The 26,040-nt window shown below is 44.1% G+C and overlaps 1 protein-coding gene across 2 annotated transcripts; it reads right to left on the minus strand.

The window, feature by feature from the left end:
* Positions 1 to 4,374: 4,374 nt before the first annotated feature.
* Positions 4,375 to 26,040, minus strand: LOC149863050 (serine palmitoyltransferase small subunit B-like). Of its 2 annotated transcripts, XM_090051852.1 has the most exons (4): positions 25,997 to 26,040; positions 24,811 to 24,892; positions 10,250 to 10,322; positions 4,375 to 7,434 (listed from the first exon to the last, which is right to left on the minus strand). In XM_090051852.1, the coding sequence occupies exon 4, from the start codon at positions 7,400 to 7,402 to the stop codon at positions 7,160 to 7,162; it is 243 nt and encodes an 80-aa protein (XP_089907978.1). In that variant the 5' UTR covers positions 7,403 to 7,434; positions 10,250 to 10,322; positions 24,811 to 24,892; positions 25,997 to 26,040; the 3' UTR covers positions 4,375 to 7,159. The 2 variants fall into 2 exon arrangements, with proteins under 2 accessions (XP_089907978.1, XP_089907977.1); XM_090051851.1 differs by lacking the exons at positions 10,250 to 10,322; positions 25,997 to 26,040 and having other exon boundaries at positions 24,811 to 25,056.

The following is a 26,040-nucleotide window of genomic DNA, read 5'->3' on the forward strand; positions in this document are numbered from 1 at the left end:
AAATTTTGTCAGTGCTGGCAGCTGACACACCTGCATACTCCGCCACTGTGCCAAGGGGCTGGCTCTAGATAAGGGAAGCATAAAGGTCATCACAGCTAGGAGTACTACTACAGCAGAGTTATTGTAGAGATGTGATTCATTAGGGCCACAAAAAGGTTGCATAGAGTCTTTATAGCAAAACCCCAATCTATACACTTTGAAAAATATTTTAAACCAGTAATAGAAGTCCTGCATGCATCATAGCTGAGGGTCTCACAATTGTAGTGCTATTTGGCAGAAAGTGCTTCTCTTTTGCTCATGTTTAGGGTCACAGTCCTTGGACATGCCATTCCTCTGAAACACTTTTGTAACCTCAGGTGATTCAAGTTTCAAATGATAGGTTATACCTCAAATTCTCGCAGAAAGTTGGATCCCATGATCCATACCCATCCAGCTGGGTACCCAGTTTAATCTGGTTAGTGATTATCAAGTAACAGACTTAAAAAGGTTGTATAGATTTCTGCTTGGGAACCTGTCACCAGTAGTAGTGTGACAGGTTTAACAGTAGCAGAATTAGTTTCTTCAAAGCAAGTATATGGTGATGGTGTGGTGTGGCTTTTGCTGAAAGGTTCCCAGCCTTCAGCAAAATCATTCAAAGAGACTTTATTTGAGACACTGTGTCCCCTCAGTTGGGATTCCTCACAAACCCCTCAGTAGGCATGACCTGGCTTTGGCAACCAAAAGAATGGATCCCCCAATTAACAGCCCCTCTAGTACACCCTACATGGTGCAGCACCTCTCAGTATCTGTCTCCCTGCTTGCCTGTCAGCTGATACTTCTTGGGTAGCCTTTCTCACCTTAGTTCAGCCTCCTCCCTGAAACCCAAGGCACTATAATGATTTATAGGCCTCTTTGATCCTAGGCTTTAGTCCTGGGGTATGGACACTTGAAACATCTAAAGGTGACTGCTTCAAAAGAGCAGCAGCTATTATGTTCTAGTTCAGGGATGGCCAGCCTATGCTTGTAATGTGGCACAGGCAGCCTCTGTGTATGGCACACAGCAGATGCAGGGGTGGGGATCAGGCAGCACAGTGACAGATAGGAAAGGGAGCAGAAAGCAGAGCAGCATACCAGGCTGGGGAAGGGTACTCTGTCTGTGTGGGGCTCAATTTATGGCATGCCTGCCAGATAGGTTGGCCTCCACTTTTAGGTGTGAGCAAGCTAGAATGCTTTTACAAGCAAAACTATCCAACTTTAACAATACTTCAGGAGTCTAAGCTGGAGTGGTTTTGCTACATCTGTATCATTCCCAACTTGTCCACACTGAACAGTTGCAAGTAGAGTGTAACAGCTGTTGACCCCTTGAAAGGGCTTCAAAGGTATATGTATCCAATATTGCCAACCCTACCTGTCAAAAATCAAGAGACAAACTATTAAAAATCAAGAGATTTTGCATATAAATCTCTGGACTTCCAGGGACTATATGGCCAGTTCTTGTCCCATTGGGCATGAGATGTGCCGGAAGAAAAAATCCCAAGATTTGAGAGTTTTATCATGAGTCAGACTTAATTTTACTTAGAAATCGCAACTCTCACGATACATTCAGGAGAGTTGGTGATACTGTGTATCCATACTCTTGGAGCAAACCATTTTAACACGGTTAGTGCCAGGTAAGGGATATTCCCCAATTAGAGTTTCCACACTTGTCCCTCGAGGACCTAAGTAATTTGTTTTACCTGTTCTGCTTTGTTCTCATAACTCATAAATACACACAGGCATCCATAATATTCATACAAACAAATGTTCATATAGCTCTGTATAAATACTTTTATTGAAGTCATTTCAGCATAAGTCTGTCATGTATATACCCCAAACCTTAATATATGTTTATTAACTGTCTTACAGTTTGTTGTGTATACAGTTTAAGCAAGACAATACAAGCTCCCCGTCCCCACATAATAACACCCTTATTCAATAATCAGTATAACCCAACCTCCTATGCTATATATATACTAAAGATGATCTATTTTGAAGTTGAGCTGTTTGTTTTTGGGAAATAGATTGACAAGATTGAGTTCAAGGCCCCATCAGGGTAAAGAGATGCAAATTTGGCACAGGAAATTTGAGGAAGGAAACCAGGTATATTATAAAAAAAATAAACCTTTGTAGTGTGGTTAGTAACATGTATACGTTAGTGCAGAGAGACAAGTAAATCTGTTCTGAGGCAATTGTACAGCGATTATGCAAATTGGGGAGCCATTAGCAAAGAACTGGCAATTCCTTAAGGAGAAATTCTGTAACATCCAGCATGGAGAACAAAGGAGATGACCCTTAGTGTCTGGATATGCTAAATTTAGGAAAGTGGGTAATTCAGGTAAATAAAACCATCCTAAAATTTTGCCATGAGTAAACTTGTGGCAGATTTTCTATTTATTTTCTATGTAGTATACGTGTATATGTATGTATGTGTATGTATTACATGTAGATGTAGGCACTAAAATTTCACTTTTCAAGTTTTCACTTGAAGTATAGTTTTCATTTTTCAATATTTAAATAGCACTAATCTGCAGTGGGTAAATGTAGATGTGCCACTGCACTGGGAATTTCCAAGCTGTGCTCATGAGTTACAGTTATAAATATTTACCATATTGACTGGCATATGAAATTCACCTTCATCCCCTCCACCCCCATCCCAATTTAGCTGCTGGAAACTGGGGTGCATTTTTTAATGGAGGAAATACAGAAAGTAGAGCACACAAGAGCTGAACTGCCCCTCTTCAAGCTGCATGGGCAGCCAGTGATGCCTTCTGCGTAAGCTGAGGGCCCACCTGGATCAAGAGGAGCTGGGCAGTTTGGCTGCAGTGGGAATAGGTCCTCAGCTGACTTGGCAGGTGCCGCTGTGTTAGTAGTAATTAAAATAAGAATGTAAATGTAAGAAATCATCAGTTACACAGAAAATTAAATATTACAAAGAAAACCCCATTTTCCATAGAAGTCTTTTAAATCCACTGACATGAACGACAGAATTATTCAATCTCTATGAATAACGGTTTTGTCTTCTCATCTTCCATGGGTATTATTCTACCAGCAAGGATAGCTTCTTGACATGCTTGGGGAGTTCTTAAGATTACAGAAACAGAGGGCAGGCATATTCTATTACTCATTTGGACTAAAGGATCTTTTAAATTACTGAAGATTAAGAAGTGCATGTAGAAAAATTTAGGTTGACAGTCAGGCTCTTAAAAGCTTACAGCAGTGAAAATAGAAATACCTCTATCAAGAGGCCTAGGATTTCCTTAAGTGGAATTTGGAAACTAGGTTTTGTTTTAATAGACATTGTGCATGCATACTTTGCCTTGCAACAATGGTAGTATACTAAGAATTGCCAAACACCTGTGACTTCAGTTATAACCACCTTTTGGAGAGAAATTGCACAACAGATATAGAAGCACTGCTATAAACAACTGCATTTTATTTGTAGAACCCAGCACGGCCAATGTGGTGTGATTTAGTTTCCAGAATGCAATGAAACATCTTCCTTGTTGAGAGGAGAGTTCTTTTCAGACCCTGTGTAACGATAGACCAATTGCACAGGAAGAGAGCCAGGGTAGTGACTGAAGTTTGCATTTAGAGGGGCACCATAACAGGATACAGGGGGAGTTAGGAATTGGGCAATGGTTCCTCACTTAAGAAGCATGCACAGGGAAAGAGAGCAAAGAAGCAGGTATGTACCAAGTCTGAAGGGCTACGTAGCCCAAAACATTGTGCTGCATTTGGAAAAAGCTCTGTTTTAACTGTAAAAAAGAGAATCATGGAATCATAGTGAAACAGGGCTGGAAGGGAACTCCAGAAGTCTTCTAGTCCAACCTCCTGCCTAAGGCAGGATCATCCTATACAAATCCATTGTCTAACTCTTAGGAAAAACTATATGGTCAACCCTGACACAGCCATACAAGACACAACACTCTAACCTGCCACACGTAAAGCAGAGGGACTGCGGCAGCCAATGTCCTGCTGCTGCAGATGTTGTTAATATACACTCAGGGGAGCCCAGGCAGGGGGCCACACCACGCTACCACTATAGATGAAGACCAAAACTCCCACAGTCTGCAGCAAACTGACCATAGGGTAGAATTCCTTCCTGACTCCAAATCTGGCATTCAGTCTGACCCTGAGGGGAGGGCAAGACCCTCTAGCCACGAACCTCTGGCTTTGAGTCCCAGCAGGAGCACTGGCGCACCCCAGTCAAAATCCCCAGCATTGGATTCGGCCAACATGCAGAGCCTCTGAGGAAAATTAAAAAAGCAAAAATAACTCCAAACCCTGATAGCATTGGTGACATGTAGGGGGTGCACGGGGGTGCACGTGCACCCCCTGTGAAAAGGTGCTGTCAACACTGCCAGTGGTGCCTGTGGGTGGGTGCCACTCACCACCCTCCCTCTCTTGCCACCAAAACTGTTGGTGGCATCTGGGGGCGGCCCGTGATTGCTGCTGGCAACTGCTAGCACCGCTGTTGCTGACCACCAGTTGGCACTTGCCCCCGCCGCCACCAGTGCCATGGCTGCCTGTGGGAGCTCGCTGCTTACTGCTGCCATGCTCCCGTCACTGACAGAGCCGCCACCACCTGCAGGAGCTCACTGTGCCACCCCAGCCTCTGGGGGCACGTGGCATTCATGGCTGATGCAGTGGGAGCTGGGGTAGTGAGGGGAGATTTGCTCTCAACCCCATGCGGCAAAGAAGAACCATTTTGCCAGGTATGCCCCTCCAGGGCATGCCAGTGATGGCATACCAGAAGGATTCCATCTAGATAAGGTCGAATCAATCAAAATCAATGAGAGGGACTGGATTTTGCCAGTGGAAGTACAAGGAAAAATGGTTTAATTTAAGTTGGACAATGGAGCTCAAATTAATATTTTACCAAAGCATGAATATGGCAAATTTAAATTGAGACCAAAAGTGAGTCAAACAGGCATCAAAATACCTGGCTGTTCAAGAACAGCTATACCACTCAAAGGGAAACATTGCTAGCACCCAGTATAAAAGCAGAGTATACAAACTTCCATTCATTATGGCACCTGGAGAGAGGACACCAATTTTGGGTCTAGCTGCTTTTGAGAAATGGAACCAAATTGTGTTCTAAGAAGACAACATTTATACCTCCTGATGATCCTCTTTGCTTCCACTGCAAAAAAGGTGGAATAAGAAACTAAGTGGTAAAGACTCATTCCAGAGTGATGTGCCAGTAACCTCTTATTTGTAGATGGGTGTTGATTAAAGTTTGTATTAATTGATTTTTTTGTAGTTATTGTTAAGAAGGAAGATGTAGTGATAGAAGTAATAATTTAGAGATGTTTCCTAGCAGGAGACTGAGGGAGTTGGGAACTGCAAGATGGTCCTTCTATTAGGGAGTAGCTAGTCGGTTATGTGAGACACAAACGGACTGCAGAGGTTTGTCTAGCTCTTCTCACTCACATGTGCCTGTGGTTATTGAACCCTGTGATCGCTGTGTCCAAGATGAACACAAACTGCTACAGAGGGAAAAAGTGTCATAACTTTGGAAAACTTCTGCAAGTTTGCTTCCACCTCATTTCTCCTAGTTCTGTAAATATGAGGAATCAGATTCATATTTACAATGAAGCTTATAACAGTATGAGAATCTTGAATTAGGTCAAGTAACATACCAAAAATCTCATTACATCATGTGTTGTTGTCACTGCACAACTCAGATAGTGGAACAAGTTAGCCCAGGTTAATCAAATGGCAAACAGATTACACACATACAAATGAAAGATACTCAGATTAGTTTAATATAATTACTAGATGGATAATAACTGGATATTGGAAGAGATGAATGATGCATTTAAAAGAACTAAGTTTTATTTTGCTTTTAAAAAATTGCACACATGTTCAGGTCTGTTCAACCTTCAAAACATGGCTTTGTTTTTGTCATAAGCTCATTCATTTTACCATGAAGAATCCTGCTGATAAAGGATCTCTCAGTGATAACACAGTGAGGATTTTCTTCATAATATAACTGTGTAAACAACTATTTACACTTTCACAAATAGTAGTTCCAGTTGTAAAGGTACATCGGCTGCATAGATATTGCTTCCTTTTTTTGGCATTCATATTTGATTCAGCTGTGCAGTGAAAAGCTTGCATTAAGAAACTCCTGAAAGGCAGATTTAATGAATTGCATTTCTTTGTAAGAGGTGTCTATATCAATGCTTCCCTCTAACTGCTTCAGCATTCCTGCAGTTATTAAAATATTAATATATCACTTCCACCATCATCTTCCTTTAACTCAAACACATTTTGTTTGCTTCAGTGAATGGTAGTAGAAAGGAAAGAAATTTGTTTTGGTATCAAGGGAGGCCAGAGTGCACCAAAATGTAGTCTCAATAAATATTGAGTGCGTGTTGAACAGTAATTCCTGGATTCATTTATTCTCAGTACAATGAAAGATTACCTACAATATAATTTTAATATTGCAGTTAAACCACCAAAATCCAAAAGCAGCAGTGTATTGACCCTGGATTCAGGTTCATGCTATCTATATTGACTTCTTATTTTTTAAAGGAAAAATTGAGCAGTTGGATCCATCCTTTTTAAAAATTAATTGATTACTTGGACAAACTTTGACTATGCTGTATTTGACTCAGTTTCTTAATACCGTAAGCCAGGATGGAAAGAAAAATTGCAAGTTTTGTCATTGTGCTCTCCTTCACAAATAATATACATAATATCCTTCCTTACAATCTTCATAAATAATTTTAGCTGTTTCTTGCGGTCCATTTTAATATTAAATTTCATATTAATCTTAAAGTCAGATGTAGACAGTATACTTTATGTAGGTTTAGTTTGCACATAATGCTAAACTAGTGAATAAGAAATATGTTCTCTAAATGCTAAAGAACAACATTTTCCTACTGCAGATCACCTATATACGTGAACATTATTTGTATGGTGGATAAGCTGAAGATTAGGTAAGTGAAGCAGTCCAAGTAATGTGTTTCATTGCAGCAGAACAAAAGCTGTGCTTGTATTTTATTTAACTAGGACTGTGAAGCCTGTAGTCAGTGCATTATTCTGGTTTTCAGCTATGGTAATTAAGCAAGCCAGATTTTGCTTTTAGACTATAATATGCAAGACTGAAGATGACATTTCCCAGGATGCAAGTTTAGTTCAGTATGGGAACATTATTTTCAGGCTGGCCTCCAAATATCTCGGAGAAGAATTCAAAAGCCAAACGGATGTGAATAGGTATAAAGACGTAAGCTGTGTATACCACCATAGCGAAAACAGTAACAACAACAGTATGAAACATGGATTGCTCCCAGGGTTCTAGGACATAGCTACAGGTGATCAATAGATACTGGTAGTACAGCCAGTACATATAATCTTTCACACGCTTAATATCCATCTTCGGCTTTTACTGGTGTCACGAAAGTTAACCTGTAACAATAAAGAAGGATGAATTACAGTTGAATTGGGATATGAGTATAAAGCAGAAAGCCATAGGTTGGGGTGGGGAGGTGGGAATCTCGCCCAGCAAGTTGTCATGTCACACACATCTGTGCATCCTATTCTTGTCCACAAAACAGAATATATTCCAGTAGTGTAACCTGGCGGGGGGTGACCTGGGTAGGAGCCCCAGACACCATCTTTGGTGGTGGGTGCACAAAAGGACCTGCCACCATGCCCCCACCATTGCCTCTGTGGCAGCTGGTTCTGTCCCATGTAGCTTCTGCCCTGCTTTGCCTCTGATCTGTTCCATATCAGGACTTTTAATCCTCCTGAGGTTAACATGAGCAATACTTAGCTCTAGTTGAGGAGACATTGAATCTGGAAAAGCTAAAGTTGTATTAGTTGGACACACTTAATTCTTAAACCCTCATGATGATTATTCCCTTTTACGTCCTCCTGTGATAGGACTTAAAGCCATGTTCAGCCTGTGGATGCACAGAAGACAGAGGGATATGAAAGAGAAGGAAGGCTTTGTGCCAAAGTTTTGTATACCACAAGGGCAAACTTGTTTCCTTCCAGGATAAGGATGCATTTTAAAAGAAAAGAGCTGCTCAGTCCAAAGTTCCCTGTATATTTCAGTCAGTCAGGTTTTTTTAAAGAAAAAAATACAGAAAAACAAACAAGGAAACATGTTTTGCAAGAGTCTGAATTTTCTAGCAAAAAAGCAATTTGTAATTATATCTCAAAGGCTTAAATTAGCCATAAGAAGTATTTTCAGCACATTCTATGGAGTAACACAAGTGACCTGAAAAATAAGAGGAGTGTTTTAGGAACGCTTAAGACCTCTAAGGAAAAACTCTCCTCTCAGAAGATCACATCAGGTAAAAAATGTTAGGCATTTTGTATTTCTTCCTTTGAAGTCATAATGTGAGTGCCTTCACATTCAAGTCTACAAGTGATTGTCTATGCAGAGGACAGTGATAAAATAATTATAAGGAGCTAATCATACTCCAAATGGACATTTTAATTTTGTTCTAAATTTACATGCAGATAAATGCATACATTCACTGAATCCATCTGTCCGTGGTACAAGACTAGGGAAGTTTCATAGTTTCTAGGGTCGGAAGGAACCTGAGCAGATTATCTAGTCCGACCCCCTGCCATGGCAGGAAAGACTACTGGGATCAAACGACCCTGGCAAGATGTTCATCTAACCTCCTCTTAAGCACCCCCAGGGTAGGAGCCTGCACCACTTCTCTTGGAAGTTGGTTCCAGACCCTAGCCGCCCTGACCGTGAATTAGCGCCTCCTGATATCTAACTTAAACCTACCCTCTGCCAGCTTGTGACCGTTATTCCTGGTCACTCCTGGCGGTGCTCAGGGGAACAGTGACTCCCCCAATGCCTGCTGATCCCCCCTGACTAGTTTATAACAGGTCACAAGATCCCCCTCAGCCTTCTCTTTTGGAGGCTGAACAGGTTCAGGTCCCGTAGCCTCTCCTCGTAGGGCCTGCCCTGCTGTCCCCTGATCATGCGAGTGGCCCTCCTCTGGACCCTCTCCATGCTGTCGACATCCCTCTTGAAGTGTAGTGCCCAGAACTGGATGCAGTACTCCAACTGTGGCCTGAGCAGTGCCGCATAGAGGGGGAGGAGGATCACCTCTTTGGACCTGCTCGAGATGCATCTGTGGATGCATGACAAGGTGCGGTTGGCCTTCCTAACTGCCTCCCCACACTTCCGGCCCATGTTCATCTTGGGGTCAATGATGACCCCAAGATCCTTTTCCGCCTCCGTGCTGACAAGAGGGGAGTTCCCCAACCTGTAGGTATGGTGCCGGTTGTTCCTCCCCAGGTGCATCACTTTGCACTTGTCTGTGTTGAATCCCATCCTATTCTCATCTGCCCACCCTTGTAACCTGTCCAGGTCTGATTGTAGCCTGTTGCACCCTTCCAGTGTGCCCACATCCCCCCACATCTTAGTGGACTGGAACTTCTTACAGATTGCCGTTTTGGAAGTTTAACTGATAAATAACATTTTTAGATAAGCTACCTCCATAAAGGCAATGGGGATTAGGAGCACTTGAATATTTGTACCCTTGGACTAAAACAGTGATGGACTATTAACTTAAATCAAACATTTACATAAGCAACACTCCCGCTATCCTTCCAATGGAGGTTGCAAATTATACTCCCCTCACATTAAGGCTTTATACCAGTGATTAAAAATCAGATAAAGGGCATTGCTGAAGGCAGAATACCACAGGAAATGGACCATTGGTTTGTTCTAGTATTTCATATAAAAGTTATATTGTAATTGTTGCTGTATAGAATTTGGTTAGTGGGAAACAGACCAGGTGAATGTGCCCTAAAATGTCAGCCTCCTTGACCTCTCCTTTCAAGAAGAGACTCAAGAATTACCAACCATAAAAGGTCAAAAATCATGTATCACGTACTCAAATCAAAGCAATCTGTGGAGATTAGCCTGAGGCTAATCCCTTTTTTGATAAAGAGATAATACTTTTTTTGGTTTAACTTAAAAAACAAAAACATTTAGGAGCAGCCTTGCCCTCAGTGTGCAATTGGTCTTTTCTAATTGAAAATTCAAGCTGATATCTATCTACAAACGTACTTGCAATTTCACAGCTCTTGGTGTGAGAAGGACTGCTGTTTTATTGCTGTCATCAGTCCCTACTCCCATTAGGAGGCTAGCCATCCCCAGCCTTTCCCCCTCCATCTCCCACCCCTGTTCCTTGCTGAACCCTCATCATACTTGCACCCTTCCCCTTTCCCCTCAGGGTGTGATTACCTGTTGCTGATAGCAAGTGCAGTGGAACAGCCAACAGTGTTCAGCACAGGCTCAGAAATGGGGGTGAAACCTGCTAATATAATGTAAAGAAGGCTTCATTTTTCTGTACCACAGTCTGCTTGTCCCAACACATTCCCTTGTCTCCAGTCCCCCATTAGTCTCCTCCCACTTTCTCATTCCCATTCCATCTGCCAACTATCCCTGTCGGTTGCATTAGCTATATTTCCACTTTACGCTAGGTGCCAGGAGCTGACCACATGGCAGCCGTTTCCATTGAGAGAAGTGTGGTTGGAGTGCCATTGCAAATGGGGACAGGTGGGCTTTGCTAGGGGCAGCATTACTTTCAAATGTACAGGCTACTGGGAAAGATGCAGCCATATTGGGCACAGAAAGAAGTTACATTTGTTGTGTGATTGGCCCCCTGAGAGTGCTCTACAGCCATGCCATGACCCAAGTGCAGAGCACTTTTAAAGTGCCCAATCATGTGACAAATCAATCCTCATCAAATGAGGGATCGGATGGTGCTCCACTTTTGAGTGCCTTAGGGAACTTGTATTCCCTAGAATTAATTTGTGGCATGATTGGAGCTGGGCTGATGCAGCCCAGCCTTGCCCCCAGGGCTTCTGCAGGAAGGAAGGGGAGGGGAGGGGGAGCAAGATGTCGGTTAGGGTTTGCCCAGCCTGAGCTGGAGCGGGGAGGGTGAGTGCACCCCCGGAGCCCTCCTGCCTTGTGCCCCCCCCAAGCCCCTCCCTCCAGATCTGGCTGGGCAAGCCCTAGCTGGCATCTTGCTCCCCCTCCCTTTTTCCCTCTCTCTTACTGCAGACAGCACTGGAACTGGAGAGGGGGGTGGGGGAAGGTTGGGGAAGAGGGGTGGTTTCTCTGTTGCGGGCAGGCTTGATTCCTGCCCTCCCCACAACACATGAACATCTGTTGGGTTGAGGGGGGAGGCTCTTTCACTCATGGTGCTTTATGAAAAGTGCCATGAGTTAGAGTAGGAACCTACACATCTGTAACCCGTTATTAGCTGAGGGTAAGCTCTGTCTTCAAGCCTGTTGGTATTAATAGGAGACAGTACTCTTTTCAGAGAAGGGCAAAAATAAGATTTCAAGATACAAATCAAGAGAAACCTCAACAAATAATGCCTGTTGTACAATAAAACGTTCAGTTAGCAACTGTGATTCACTGTCTCCTCTCTTTAAAATAAAATAGCTTTCACTGGGTATATTTACATGAGATGTTTACTGCTGAACTAATTAGGCTCTGAAGTAAAGTCTTCATGACTGCATGTGCAGCCCTACTAGGTTGCAGTAAACTAATAAACACTGCTGTAGTTTAGTACTTATGTGTGGCACAGTGAATGTTGATTTTAATAGCATATAGTTGGGGTAGGCAATGTTTTTTGGCTGGAGTGCCAAAAAACACCACAGTGCCTACCTTGGAAGGTGCCGGAGTGCCAGCATACCAGAAAAGTAACATAAGGGCAAGGGGTACGTGGCAGGATGCCCTGCTTGTGCCCCTTTACCCCCACCCAAAGCCTCTGCCCCCCAGCCCTGGCTCTGTGGCTGTCAGCAGCAGCACAGTTGCCACCAGCATGGAGCTGATGCCGGAGCTGTGGAGCCTGGCACAGCTGTTTGCAGCCTTCTTGCTGCTTGCTGCAGCTGCCCAGAGCCCGGGCTGGCTACAAACATCTGCGCCAGGCTCTGGAGACCAGTCACCAGCTCTGTGCCAGGAGTGGGGGAAAGACTGGGGTTGCACTGCCTCAGGCCCCCTCCCCCACTGACCGCTCAAATGCATGGGTGCATGCACCGGTATGGAGCTGATGCCAGGGCTCTGGAGCCCAGCACAGCTGTTTGCAGCCTCATGGCTGCAGCTGGCCCCAGTTCTGAGTAGCTGCTGCCAGCTGGGAGCCTGGGCTGCTGCCAGCAGGCAGCTGGGATGCTGCAAGCCCTGCTGGGAGCAGCTTGGGCTCCGTCACTGGCAGCAGCTACCCAGAGCCAGGGCTGGTGGTGGCATGCTGAGTGAAATGGCCTTGCATGCCATGCTTGGCATGTCTGCTGGGGTTGCTGACCCCTGGCATATAGTATACTGTGGGCACATCTACACATGACACTACGTTGCTGTAGTGAGCACAAACTGTGACACTTTTGCTACGTAGTGATGAGATACCTCACTATAGTGCATTGCCATGGTGATGTAGCTGCTAAAAATAACCAGGTGCCACCAGGACGGTGCAGTAATGGGTTTTACGGTGCCATCATTTAGTACTTTCTAAAGCAAGTACTAAATCATGGTGCAGTAACAATTGCACCATGGGGGACAGATGCACCCTATATTAACAAATGAGAGGTGCACTAATTACATATAAACAACCTGAGTCACTAATCAAGAAACCAGGAGTGGAATCAGTGAGATTTTCATTAGTTTAATGAGCTAGGGACAGAAGTTGCACATAAACTGGTTTAAGTGATCAGAAACTGGTTTAAACTTGTAACAGAACAGAAGCTCAGTGCTCATAAACTAGTTTCAAAATGACTTAAACTGGTTTAAGATAATCCTAATTGAATGTAGTATCAGACTTAACTTATTTGGGTCAAGCTGGTTTGTGAAACTTCAGTCCCAGCCCCTGTCATGGTTCAAATTAAATCAAGAGTCCCGCAGCATGCTTTCCATCCCTGGGCTAGGCTGTGCTGTCTGCTTCAGGGAGCAGAGGGAGCAGGGATGGCTCCACCCCTCTGCTCCCTAGCTGGAACAGTGAGGGCTGGCTGACAATGAGGTGGGGGAGAAGGGCAAGCCCAGCTAGGGATGCAGTCCAGTCTGCAGGGGTGGGCGGACTGGGGGGAGGGGTCCCAGGCAAACCTCAGTTGGGGTCTAGGGCCAGAGAGGGGGTTAAACATGTCTTCCCCTAGTCAAACTTGATACTGGCTGTGACTGTGGACTACAAATCCCAGAGGCACCTGGAAGCAGGAAGAAGAAAAGTGATAAGCAATCCTGCAGAGTTCTGCTGCTATGATTTTGGACTAGAAATCCCAGAGACGTTGGGGGCAGCAGGAGGATGAAGCATACACACAGCCCATACTGGCTGTGTCAGAGAGCCATACTTTAGCACCCCCAGCTTCTGGCACATGCATTTCCTGAATAAAAGGTAAATGTCTGTCCACTTCTGTTTCAATTTAATCTCTGAAGTCTAAACGAACCTGCAAAGACTGAATCAATTCAGGCTCAGACTTTTTGACTGTCTGTACTTTGCCATGAAGTTGAAGCACAAGCAGGGCTGGATTAACCCTTTAGTGGGCCCTAGGCAAACAAACTTGTGGGCCCCTACTTTTTTTCATTCAATAATTATAATATGCAAAATAAGCATAACTGGGCTTCTTCTTCACCTAAAGCCCTAGGTATGTGCCTAGTTTTCGTATGCATCAATCTGGGCCTGCAGGCAAGAGAATCTAGCACTGTTTCATTTAACAAAGCAAAAATAAAGTTTTCCAATCTGAAGCTTTTTGTGAGGCACAGAACAACCTTCTCACTTGCAAGTAATCAATATAAACAACTCTTGGCTTTGAATGTAATAATGTTAAAAGAGAACACCTATAAAGAATACAGGCAACAAACCAGATCTTTCAACAGGTCTGTTAAGAATGCAAAGCACACCAGTACGCACAGAGCTTTAAGGAAAGTGACGGCAGTTCCTGAGAAATTAGTGGATGCATGTTCAAGGTGCAGTGGGGAGGAGAGAGACAGTGGGGGTGAGGGAATCATATATTTAAATGGGAAAATTGGTTTGCATAACAGTACTTCTAATAAGAAAAATGTACAGATCTTAGAGTACTTCCAACTCTTGTAAATGAATTGCATCAAATGCTTTTGGAGCCTGCAGCAGGAACTCTCTCAGTGATGCCAATATCTCCTCCATTCCTGTCTTTTTTAATAGAGTAAGAATGATGTTGTAGCTGTGATGTGAGGGGCAAGGATTTCTTAGACCCCTCATCTACACATTACAGGTATTGCATAATTAACTGGTGAATCCAGTATTAATGGGAGACCAGCTACATGTGCAAAATAGCTATTATACAATAAAAAGCTCCAACCAGCAATAAAGTTAGATCCCAAAAATGTATACTAACTTAATAGCTGGTTGCTATTGAACTTTAATGTGCACATGTAGCAGGGTCTCTCCTGCAACTGGGGGCCCCGTCATCTGACAGGGCTGCCAGCTGCAGGGGTACACCATGCCCAGCATGAAACCCCTGAGCCTGAGGGATCATGGCAGCCATGATCCCCAGGGTCTGTGGGTTTCATGCACCCCGAGCCCTAAGGATCATGGCAGCTATGATCCTTCAGGTCTGGGGGTTTCATAAACCCTGGATCTTGGGGATCATGGCTGCTGAGATCCCTAAGGCTCAGGGGTGCATGAAACCCCTAAACCTGGGGGATTGCAGCTGCTGCAATTCCTTGGGCTCCAGGCTGTGGGAAACTCCTGGGGCTGGAGGATCCCTACAGGGCAATCCCCCATGGCTGGGAGGCTAGAGTTACCATATTTCCAGTTCCAAAAAAAGAGGACACCTGTTGCATGGGGGGAGGGGGCATATTACTGGGTGTGGGGTGGGGACAGTGATATGCTGGTGCCCTGCCTCTGCCCATTCTGTTGTTCCTCACTCCCAAGACACAGCCCCCAGACCTGCCACTGCCCCCTGCTCCCAAACCACAATACCCTGTCTCCCTTAGCCATGTTGGTGCCCCTCACTCCCCACCCCAGCCCCCTGGCATTGCCAGTGCCCTGCCCTCCCAATGCAAGGTCCCCTATCCTCCCTGGTGTCCCTCACTCCCAACCCAGCCCCTTCTCCCCCCAGACCTGCCCCTGAAAACACAGGCAGTGGCCCCAGTGCTGTGGGACCAACCATGCACCTCCCTGCTGCCCCTGAAGGGCTGCCCCACCCCCTTCCTCCACCAGAGGGGGAGGGGCCTCCCTTGCCCTGCTGCAGTCCCAGATGTGCCCCCCACCACACGCACATGCACTCCCCCTTCCTGCCCTCAGTCCCTAAGCCCTGGACCTCCAACCCCTGCCCCCCACAGGCTTACCTGTATCTAGTTATAGGGCTACTCCCCACTCCCCTCACAACCTGGCTATATACCAACCACATGTGTGCACCCTGCCTCCAACTGTCCTATTTCCAGCCCTAAGCAGCTCCTTGCTAGGGCAAGCCAGGAAGTGCCAGGAAATAAGTTGAAGCTGAGCAGAGCAAAATCCTGGACATTTGACCATATTTAAAAAAAACCCTGCCCAGACAGAGATCAGACGATTTAAAAAGAGGACATGTCCAGGAAAACTCAGATATATGGTAACCCTACTGGGAGCCCCTCGACTAGGGTGTGTGAGGCTCCCAGCTGTGGGTGCTTGCTTCTCGTTGGTGCAAAAGGAGCCTAGGATTGGGCTCCCTCTGCACCAGCAGTAAAGTGTGACGAAATCTAATGTGGAATCTCACAATTGCATCTTCTGCTATGCACACATGACATGGCAGGAAGTGCGATTGTGTAAATCATACATTAAATCCCATCATGCTTTCACCTGTATGTGTAGAGGGGGCCTTCAGGTGACATCTTTTATTGCACCATGTGTGGTAGAGTTAGACAAGCTTTTAAATGCAAGACATTCTTTGTCAGGTCTGGTCAGACCCGGTCTTTGTCAAGTCTGGTCAGGTTTGACAAAGAATGTCTTGCATTCAAAAGCTTGTCTAACTCTTCTACACAGCTGGTCCCATAAAATATATCACCCTAGCAAATCCCTGCCTCTTGTATATTTTAGGTGTGGTTTAAACCCTGTGAACAGCATCTGATAAAATTACAATCAAATTTAAATTAAATTTGCAATTAATTTTGTTGAAAAAGATCAGGTAAGTGTACTACAGAATATATCATTACTTTTGAGTGAGATTTTTGGATGCATGTCAAGCAGAAAGAGCATCTCTGGATAATGGAATTCTAAATTAATAATTTATAAGAAGAAAACTTAGAGGGTAAGAACAAAAGCCATTTTAAACCAATTGATCAATGAACAAGATATAAGAATTTACCATGTTACCTGGCTTAGATACCATTTTCCAGAGTTCATTAATATTAATTCAAAGTCAGTTTTAAGCATAAGCCATACTGATGGACCACAGGCTTCTAGGTGTCCCAGGTAGACTTACAAACGTGAACCAGACCAATTACCTCATAACAAGAGGACTACAGTGGAAAGCAATTTGCTGCTAAACTGAGACTGCAGGGTCTTCAGAGCAAAGATTGCCTATACTAGTGAACACCTCCTACTCCAACAAGACCTTGAGCTGCACTTTTATGCTACCAAAAGAGAAATAAATAATAGTGCTCTCACTGGCTGAAGTTCTACAAATAGGGGTACTATATTAGCTCATAAGGTGCTAGTATGCCAACCTCTATGGATCATTTCACATGTATCACTTCAGAAACTGAGCTGGACCCTTGCAACTCTTAATTCTTTTCTGTAGTTTAAAGGTGAATCAAATGTCTTCCTTTCACTATCCCAATGACATATACCTCTCTACTTCCTAGTTATACCTAAGGGCCTTTTATACATGTGCTTTGGGAAGCATGGGAGGGTGGGGGAGCACTTTAATTAGTGCAGCTCTGAAAGCCATGCTAATGAAAAGCACCCACAGCATCATGTGTATCAGTGTTTCTGCACTGAAAAATGGTGGTGGGGCGCTTTGAACTAAAGCTTATTGAACCAGCTTTAGTTTAAAGCACCCCACCACCATTTTTCAGTGTGGGACGCTGATACACATGATGCTGGAGGCTGCTGGAGTCTTGTTAATTTCCAGGCTCCAGCAGACTCAATTAATTGAGTTTGCTCTGACATCCTGGAATTACAGTGCGTTGGAGCAGGTTCCCTGCATGTTTATAGGATCCCAAAGGTCCATCATGCTATGAGCAAGGTCACTTCAGCTGGATTTCCAACTGGGGGGAGGGGTATTAGAAAACTCATGTGACTTAAAACCTCTTTTTCAGCAATATTTTTCTACAGTTCCACAAGTGAGAAGAACAGGAAGGCCATGGAAAAGTTAAAGTATGGATGAAATGAATGGAATGTAGATTGTACAACCATTAGGAATGGCTAGAAGACTGCTGTTAATATTCACTTATATTCATTGTGACCAATCAACCCCTACCTGAATGAGGGGAGAAACCTGAAAAGTAGCTTTCTTTGTTCTGAATTGCAACTTGACTTTCCTGCTTATTTGTGCCTCTGATTAGATCAGTCTACACAGATAGGAGAAGTCTCAGTCCTTAAAAGGACCAGTTTAGTTTTAAAGAAAAATTCCAGGGTTGATAAACTGGTTGATAACCAGCTCAGCACTGCCAGTGGAAGCACTAGTGTAAACAAGATGTCATAGTTTCAGGCACTGTTGTGTAGTCCTGCTTTGAACAAGTTTAAACAATGGTGCGCTTAAAAGACAAATGGGCCTTTGGAATCTTGTTTACATTATGGTTCAGTCACCACTCCAGGCCGGTAGAGCCATTGATAGCCCTAGTTGTAAATTCTTGGTGAAAAAAGTCTTGAAGTGTAGCCATAATATACTGGGACTCTGAAGCATGTTTGAAAATCATATTTCATACTGCATAAAACACAGTCTTAGCTCAAACCTGGTCAGCTAGCATAGAGAAAAATGGTTTTAGAGTTGCAAAGACATTTGACTCTAGATAGCTGGAACTATTTTGGAAAAAGCTTGTGGTGTTGTAAGCAACTACCATGACTGCAACACACCTGGTTTTGGGATTCTCTCTTGGCTTGTATTTCAGTGCATTCATTTATTTCTGTGCAAAGGATATGTAAAGTGCCACCATGTCAGGTATGCAGCATCTTTATATATACTTTGTGCATGTATAAATGAAAATGGAAGGGAACAATGGATCAGTTCCCTCAAATCTAGACGCTCACAGGGGGGCACAAATAATCTTAGCCCATTGACAGGGTTTAGCTCCTGCTCCAAAAATTGCATTGGTTTTGAGTAGGACCAAGAATCTCTTGGCCTTTTTATCAGACTTTGACTTTGGGTTTTCTGTGAAATCCTCCCACTCTTGAGCATCGTTACCACTCCCATTTGACTTTAAGCAGGGTACAGGCCTTGTATTCATCCTCCATACAAGGAGTGAAGATCCACTTTGGTGCTCAGGCTGAACAGTCTATAGTCCATAAGGCAGGCTGCAACAGTGATTTTTCATATAGGTACAAAAATGTGTACAACACACTGATCAAAAGTCAGAAGACTATTCTCTCTGTGTTAATTAAATATTTTTCTCCATTAGTCATTTCTAATTTTGCTATAGAAAATGTTTTTTTTCCTTACTCTTGGCTAGGAGATTCCATTCCTGTCTAAGTTGCTCCGGCTGCTTACAAATGTGAAAAAACCCCCAAACAGTGCTTGACTTTCAGCTTGGTGTACCAGTCCACCAAGTGCAGTGTGCGCCCAGAATAGGCATCGCGTCAATTTGACCTGGCTCACTCAATGTCTGTATAGATGGTGCGCTTCAGTGGGGCTCTTTGGCACTTTTATCTAACAGCTGTTCAGTCAGCTATTAGATAAAAGTGCCGAAGAGCCCCACTGAAGTGCACCATCTATACAGACACTGGGTGAACCGGGTGAAATTGATGCACTTTGTTTTCCGGTAAAGTGCTATTTTTTCCACCCCCACATCTGACAGTAGCTTCCATGTCCTTTGTCCCAAGCACTGAGAATAAAACTCTGCCCTGACTGACCTTTTGCATAAATCTGCAGTAAACCCAAACTGAAACAGGTTTATGCTTTTTGCTACTGGTGTGGTAAACAGAATAAGGAAAAAGCAGAGATCCATAGTTGTATTATGTAATTCATTTTGAAGCACTGAATGAGAGAGAGAGATTCCATGTCTTTTTTCATGAAGAAAATGAAATTTTACACATTGATCACAAAATAATACTTGAGAATTCTTGCCTCTTGCGCACTCTTGCTGCTAGTGGCAGTATGTAAGTGACAAGTTGTTTTTTTTCCCCGAACAAATATCCTATCCACTTCTGAGTAATCCATTCTGACTCCTGTTGAAGTTGTTGGTAAGACTCCTGTTAACTTCCACGAGTTATATCAAACCCCAGTTGCTGAAGACCAAAATCATGGCATTTATTTCATTATTTTCCCCATGACTGGGGATGTACTGTTGCTTCGTTACGTTGACTTATTATAGGTCTTTTGGGAGCCACAGCTTAAAGATTACATTCTGGTGTCCATTATAAACAATACCTCATTCTTGTATTGGAGCTGAAATTTTTCATGCTTGATTACAGCCCCAAGTGATTTTTTTCCTGGTTTAGCTATTTGAGCTGTGGAAGAATAAGAGAAAATAATTTCATAATGGCAGCAGGTAGCACAGGGTAGCACCTTATAGACTTAACTAGTTCAGAGAGGTATGAGCTTTCATGTCATCATATGAAAGCAGCCCATGAAAGTAGATTGTTGCCAACAATAAGGAGGGACTCCCTTTCATCTGCTCACTCTCAGGAGCCTACCCTCTGCCTGACCTCAGACTAATGCAATTAACCACCTCCTAACTTCACAGTTAATCAGACAATGTAATCAAGTGCCACTATAGGAGTGGCAGTACCATTATGCCACACCTGCTCAAAATTCAGACAAAACTTCCTGCTAACTGGCCTTTAACACACATTGAACCCTTATTTTGATGCAGTTCAGGCAGCTTTTAAACAATAGTTTTTCAACTACTAGGCTAGGGACAGAAGTTACATATAAACTGACTTAAGTGATCAGGAACTGGTTTAAACCTGTAGCAGAACAGACGTTCAATGCACTTAAACTGTTTTCAAAATGGCTGAAACAGATTTAAAACACACCTGGATAGATGTAGTATCAGACTTAACTTGTTTAGGTAAAACCAGTTTATGGCACTTCTATCCCAGATCCTCTTCTGATTCAACTTAACTTACAGTCTTCCAGCATCCCAGGATGCTGAGCAGCGCTGGGCTGTGCTTTCAATTCTAGCAGAGCAGGGCAGCCCCATCCCCAGCTGTAAATTGAGGCTTTTCCATTCCAGGCAACCAGGAGCCAGGTGGATTTCCTGGGGTGAGAAGCCTGCAGTGGAGGCCATCTTCCCCCACCCCACACATACATCTGCTCAGCCAGCCTGCTGGCTGAGGAACGAGTGGGGGTGAAAGAAAGCCTCCATTGCAGGCTTCTCCTCCACCTCACCCCATGCCTGGCACAGGTAGGTGGGGATCTGGAGCTGTGTGGTTGGATAGGGGCATTCCTCCCCACCCCATTCCCACGTCAGCTGGCCAGCTGGCCAAGGAGGAGGCATGGCTGGGTGATTGGCTCAGTTCTGGGTACAGGGGATGAGGTGGAAGAGAAGGAGAAATGCCCCACTGGGGGCATCCCCTTTTCCCCTTACCTCCATGCCAGTGAGACCTTGTCTGGGGGTCCAGTGCAGGTTTCAGAGGGTTCCCCCCACACACCTTCCTAAGTGGGCCTGGATTCCTAAGTGTGGCTAGGGGGACCAGACCTGGGTATTGGCAGGCGGGGGGAGAGAAAGGGAGAAATGCCCCATTGAGGGCTTCCCCCCTTCCCTGGCACTGAGTAGACTCTGGCTAGGGGTCCAGTGGGGGTGGAGGGTTTCCCTCCACATCCCCTCCTCAACTGGTTGGGGGAATCTCCTGTCTCCTGGCTCTGCAGTGACCAGAAGACTGGGAGGCATGCTCTAGCACCTCCCAGCTCCTGGTATGGGGCACTGCAGGGGTCTGGCTACCTTTCTGGTTTGAACATCAGTTCACTTCCATATTGGTTCAGTCTAGGTAGTTTACAGAAACCTGAAAATATTGAAATGATTCAGCCCCAGGCTTTTCAACTGTTGGTACTTAGCCTCAACATTTTGAATGGGAGGGTTATTGATCATGATTTTTCTTGCACGATTCTGTATTTTTTTTCTCCACTTTTCCCAGAGTGTATCTAAATAATCTTCCTTTTTGCTCTCCACATCCACTAGCCACCATTATTTCTCCCTACTTATCTCCTTTTCCAATTAAGGACCTGGTCAGTAGGGGTGTGTGAAGCCGGCCCTATTCAATTCAGATTTGGATTAGGCCCAAATCAGGGACAGTGATTCATTTTGTTGATTCAGATCACTGTTCCTGATTTGATTTGGCCAAATCTGAAGATTCGATGTTGATTTGGAGAATTCGGACATAGACACATCTTTAAATGTTTTTTCTACATACCTTGAGGTACAAGTATGGCTTGTGAACGCTGTAATGCTGGGGCGGATGGAGTGTCCCATGGGGGGGGAAAGGAGCGGGGCCCCTCCAGGTGCTTAGTGGCAAGCCTGGAAGTGGAATGGAAGTACTTCCAGTCCACTTCTGGGTCCACCAGAGAACATGCAGGGGACCCCCCTGCAGCCCCCTGGGTTGGCGATCAGCTGCTCCAGGTGCCCCCGCCAGACCCAAGAGGGCACAAGTTGCTGAGCTGGGGCGGGGCATGGGGGGCTCCCCTGCATGCTCCCTGGTGGACCCAGAAGTGAACTGGAAGTGCTTCTGGTCCACTTCTGCGTCTGCTGCTGAATGTGCTGGGGAGCGCACCCATTCTTCTGTGGGACACTTAATGCGCCCCAGCATTGCAGCATTCACGAGCCACCTGCTACCTAGAAGTATGTAGAAAAAATATTTAAAGCTGAGTCTATGTCGGAATCTCTGAATCTTTCTGAATCTCTCCAAATCAGTTCGGAGGGTTCCGATTTGATTCGGAGAGATTCAGTTCAGATTCAGAGATTCGGTCACGGAATCAGGCTGAATCTCCACTGAATTGAATTGGACCAAAGCCTCACACAGCCCTGCTGGTCAGTAGGTCTCCAAATATAGAGGTTTAGTATTTCAGAGAATGAGCAAATGAAAGAGAGTCAAAAGCAAGGAAATTGGCAAGTTGGTAAAATGAAATCCTGCCTTCGTTGAGATCACTGACAATTTGCTAGTAAATTTAGTGGGGCCAGGCCTTGTCCCTACACTTTTATTCTGTGTGTGGCCCTCTGAATAGGGTTTTCAGTAGGGGTAAGTCCAAACCTCAATTTTTGCATGTTAGCAGAATTTAGAACTTGGGTTAAGATGGAAATACTGAAAAGTGCAGGCATTTTTTGTGTAAGTAGTTACGCATTTTTAATTGAAAATTTTTTAGAGTTTCATGGGGTTTATTCTCAAGGGATTTCAAACTCACCCATGGTTATTTCTAATGACCCTGATTGTGGAAAATTGTCACAAAAGGATGTCACAAAAGCTGCAATCTGCAGTTGGGAGACAGAGAAGCCAGCACTTGTCCTGGTATAGTAAGAGAAACCACGAAGACAGTTATGTCCAAACTGTTCCACAAAGGAAAATGGCAGCAGGGTGGAGTACAGCACCTGCTAAATGGCTCAAGAAGACAACACTTGTGTGGTATTTTTTCCATTGCAGTACTATAATACAGATAATATAGCCAATAATCCCATCTGCCAACTGTTAAATACATTCCCAGCTGCCAAGTGGGTGGGTATTTCACCTATGCTATACCACTGCAGGCACAAGGTAAAGACTCAAAAAAAAAAAGCATTTGGTAAAATAAAGTTCAGAGAGAGAGGGCCTTTTTAGATAATAAGAACATCCTAATTGCTGGATGTCAGTTTACAGGTGGTATCAGATGGCAGATATCATTCTTGGTGTCTGGCCACCTTCTTGCAACACAGTTGATTGACTAATATGCTCCTGGTCTTGAATCACTGCTTCTCTAGGAATTGCTCCCATTGGTGCTAGCTCTGTCTTTCACCAACTGCCTTGCACTGGGGATGTTACTTTCCTGTACTGCTTTTCTGCCAAAACCTCCTTTTGCCCCATCCACCATCTGACCCATAATGGGTGTGAAAGTACTTCTGGGGTGAATGTTCTCAGATATATTTATTTGTGAGAGTACTCATGGTATTCCAGAAATAATTGCAGGAGGTATTCCAAAATAAAAATTAAAAACCCTACTTGAACATTTGCATACATGTGGACAAAAGCCAATTAAGTGAAGCGGAGCAGCTCATTTAAAAGAGGGTACTTTTGTACATTATTGTGTCTATTTTACAGGCAGAAAGGTGAAGGATGCAGACCAGCAATATCAATCTCTCTAAAAGAAAAAACATGGACTCTACAGATGGTGAGTTTTGCACGTAGCATAACAACGTCCTGACCGCCACTGCCTTCTGTTACACCCATTTACAATTCAGATTTAGATAGAATGCAAAGTCTTTGGGCAGATCCTCTTAACTAATGTGTATTGTCCTCAAGTAAACTCATTGTTGGAGCTGTACCAGGTGAAGCTCTGCCTTGGGGCCTCTGATTAGGGCCTCCAGGTGCACAAAGATTAACTATCTTGAGAAAGAACAGATAGTTCAGAGGTTATAGAGGAGGTTAGAAATGTATCCTATGTATCTGATATATGCCCGTGGAGCTCTATATAAACTATATATTGTACAGATAGCTTCAAAAGAGGCTTTTGAATTAGGTGCTGGTTGATAATCTCATCCAGTGTATTTGCTTTCTGGAGAACACCACACAATATGTTGCTTTATTTATCCCCAGTGTGAAGTTACCTTGGAGGTTTGAATAAAAATAGGTGTCTCTGGCTGACAGATCACCTTGTGCTGACAAGGACCACCCTTCCCTCATATTTGGGGAGATGAGAAAAAGAGGGCAGTTTGGAATTAACGTTCTATCTAGATACACGCCTCCACAGCAACCCAGTTTCTAATCTCCTTACAAATATCAGTGAATTTATCATGACAAACATTCTTGTAAAGTAGAAATGTATTATTAGACCCTTTTTACACACAGAGAAACTGAGGCAGAAAGCCATTAAAGCTGATTTTTAAAAGATTCAGTAAATGCAGTAGCAAAATCTTTAAATCATTGAGCAAATGAGAGTTTGATTTTTCTAAGATCACAAAGAAAGTTTGTCAGAAATGGGAATTAAACCTGGTCTTTTGAAGTCCCAATACTAAGATAGCCCTTTTTTTCCCTTAGGTCTGGCTAGGAGAAGCCAGTATAAGTGATCAGAAACTGGTTTAAACCTGTAACAGAACAGATGTTCAGTGCACATAAGCCAGTTGGAAAACGGCTGAAACCAGGTTGAGATAAACCTGATTGAATGTAGTATCAGACTTAACTGAATTGGCTCAAACCAGTTATTCAATGTCTGTCCCTGACCCTAGTGAACTCTGGGGGGGTGGAGAGGTGGGACAGGAGGTGGTGAAGGGAGAGGATGGCTTGGGTTACACAGAGCTCTTTACAGCACTAAGGTCTTAGTGTTCCAGAGTAGAAAATAAAGTATCATAACAAATATTTGCAAGACCCTTAAACCACCAACACTTAGAACTTGAGCACATTTCTTCAGACTTCCTTTAGTCTGGTGCATGAAAGTACCCACAAAATTGCCCCTAACTACTTGAAGGCAAGGGGGAAAGTGAGTGCACATATGATAAAAGAACAAGAGAACTCTCACCTCTGCTGCTGAGTGTATTACACTAATTCTGGATGAATGATGCTCCTTGATGCTCCAGGTTGCTGAACTGCATGGCTCCCCGCTGCATTGAGAAGTGTGAAAACTGAGCTGGGTTTCTCGGAGTTCGATGTTCCTTCTGCCCTGCTCCGCCCCTCCTCTCCTTACTGTTCCTAGCAGCTCAGTTAGGGCCAGCCTTATTCCAGTGATTAATAAATGACTAAGAGAAAACACTAATACAAACACAAACCCAATTATCCAGCTGTCCTGCCTCAAGGAAGATCTTGGAGATAGCAGCTTCTTGTGTATATTTCTATCCTCTTGATGTCACACACCTTGGACTCCCTGTATTCTGGTTATGCCAGTTATCAGGAGAATGTAGCCATACAAGTTGTTTCAGCTTGTCATCCCAGAATCAGCCTGTTCTGCATCCCTCAGCAAGGTGCATTTCTAGGCTGAGTGGGCTGGTGAGGTAGCAGAGCGGGCTGAAGCATTGCTGTCACCTCAGTGCTGCTGCAGTAAGAATGGGGATGGAGAGAGCGATGCCTGTTCCCCTCCCCCAGCTACCAGCCCTTAATACGAGCCCCTCATGATATGAAGCAGGGAAACGACTTCTGTCATAAGTCAGGGAACCCCCGGGCAGCTGACATCCACCTGCACAGTAAGCGCAGTCTAGCGTAAAATTCCCAGGGAGGTCTATATGCTTTCAGACATCCATCTGCAGGCTACTGCAACAGTAAGGGAAAAAAAACCTCCCCATACACACAACCCACTGCACATTAGAAATACTGCAGTCAGATAACTAAACCCCAGCCTGTGAAGCAAGCCAAGTATTGCTACTGTGTGTTTGCTGTCAGTTAAATATCTTCAAAAATAGTCAAGCTTTTGTGTGGAACAAAGGAAAAACAACAGTGATGTGTATCATGAAGGATGCAAACCTCACATCAGGCTGATTTGCCTGCTTGTAGGATGTACCTTTTACATAGCAAAGGAAACAGAAGACTTTTAAAAGCGGCTATGTTCAGCAAAGGAAGGTGATGGATATCTAAATGCAGACTGACAATGCACAGGCAGTATGGTCTGATGGGGAAGCCGTATTGCAGTTTAGCTGTGGCTGTGTACAGCAACAAAGGGCTTTCCCCAGGCAGCATATTGTTTCAGAGGAGAGAGGCTTCTGCTGTTTACCTACCTCAGCATTTTTCTTCACAGATTTACCTCTTCATTAGAGTCCCA

The sequence above is a fragment of the Crocodylus siamensis genome, chromosome 6, assembly GCF_052110815.1.
Source record: "Crocodylus siamensis isolate JL-2025a chromosome 6, ASM5211081v1, whole genome shotgun sequence".
Lineage (NCBI taxonomy): Eukaryota > Metazoa > Chordata > Crocodylia > Crocodylidae > Crocodylus > Crocodylus siamensis.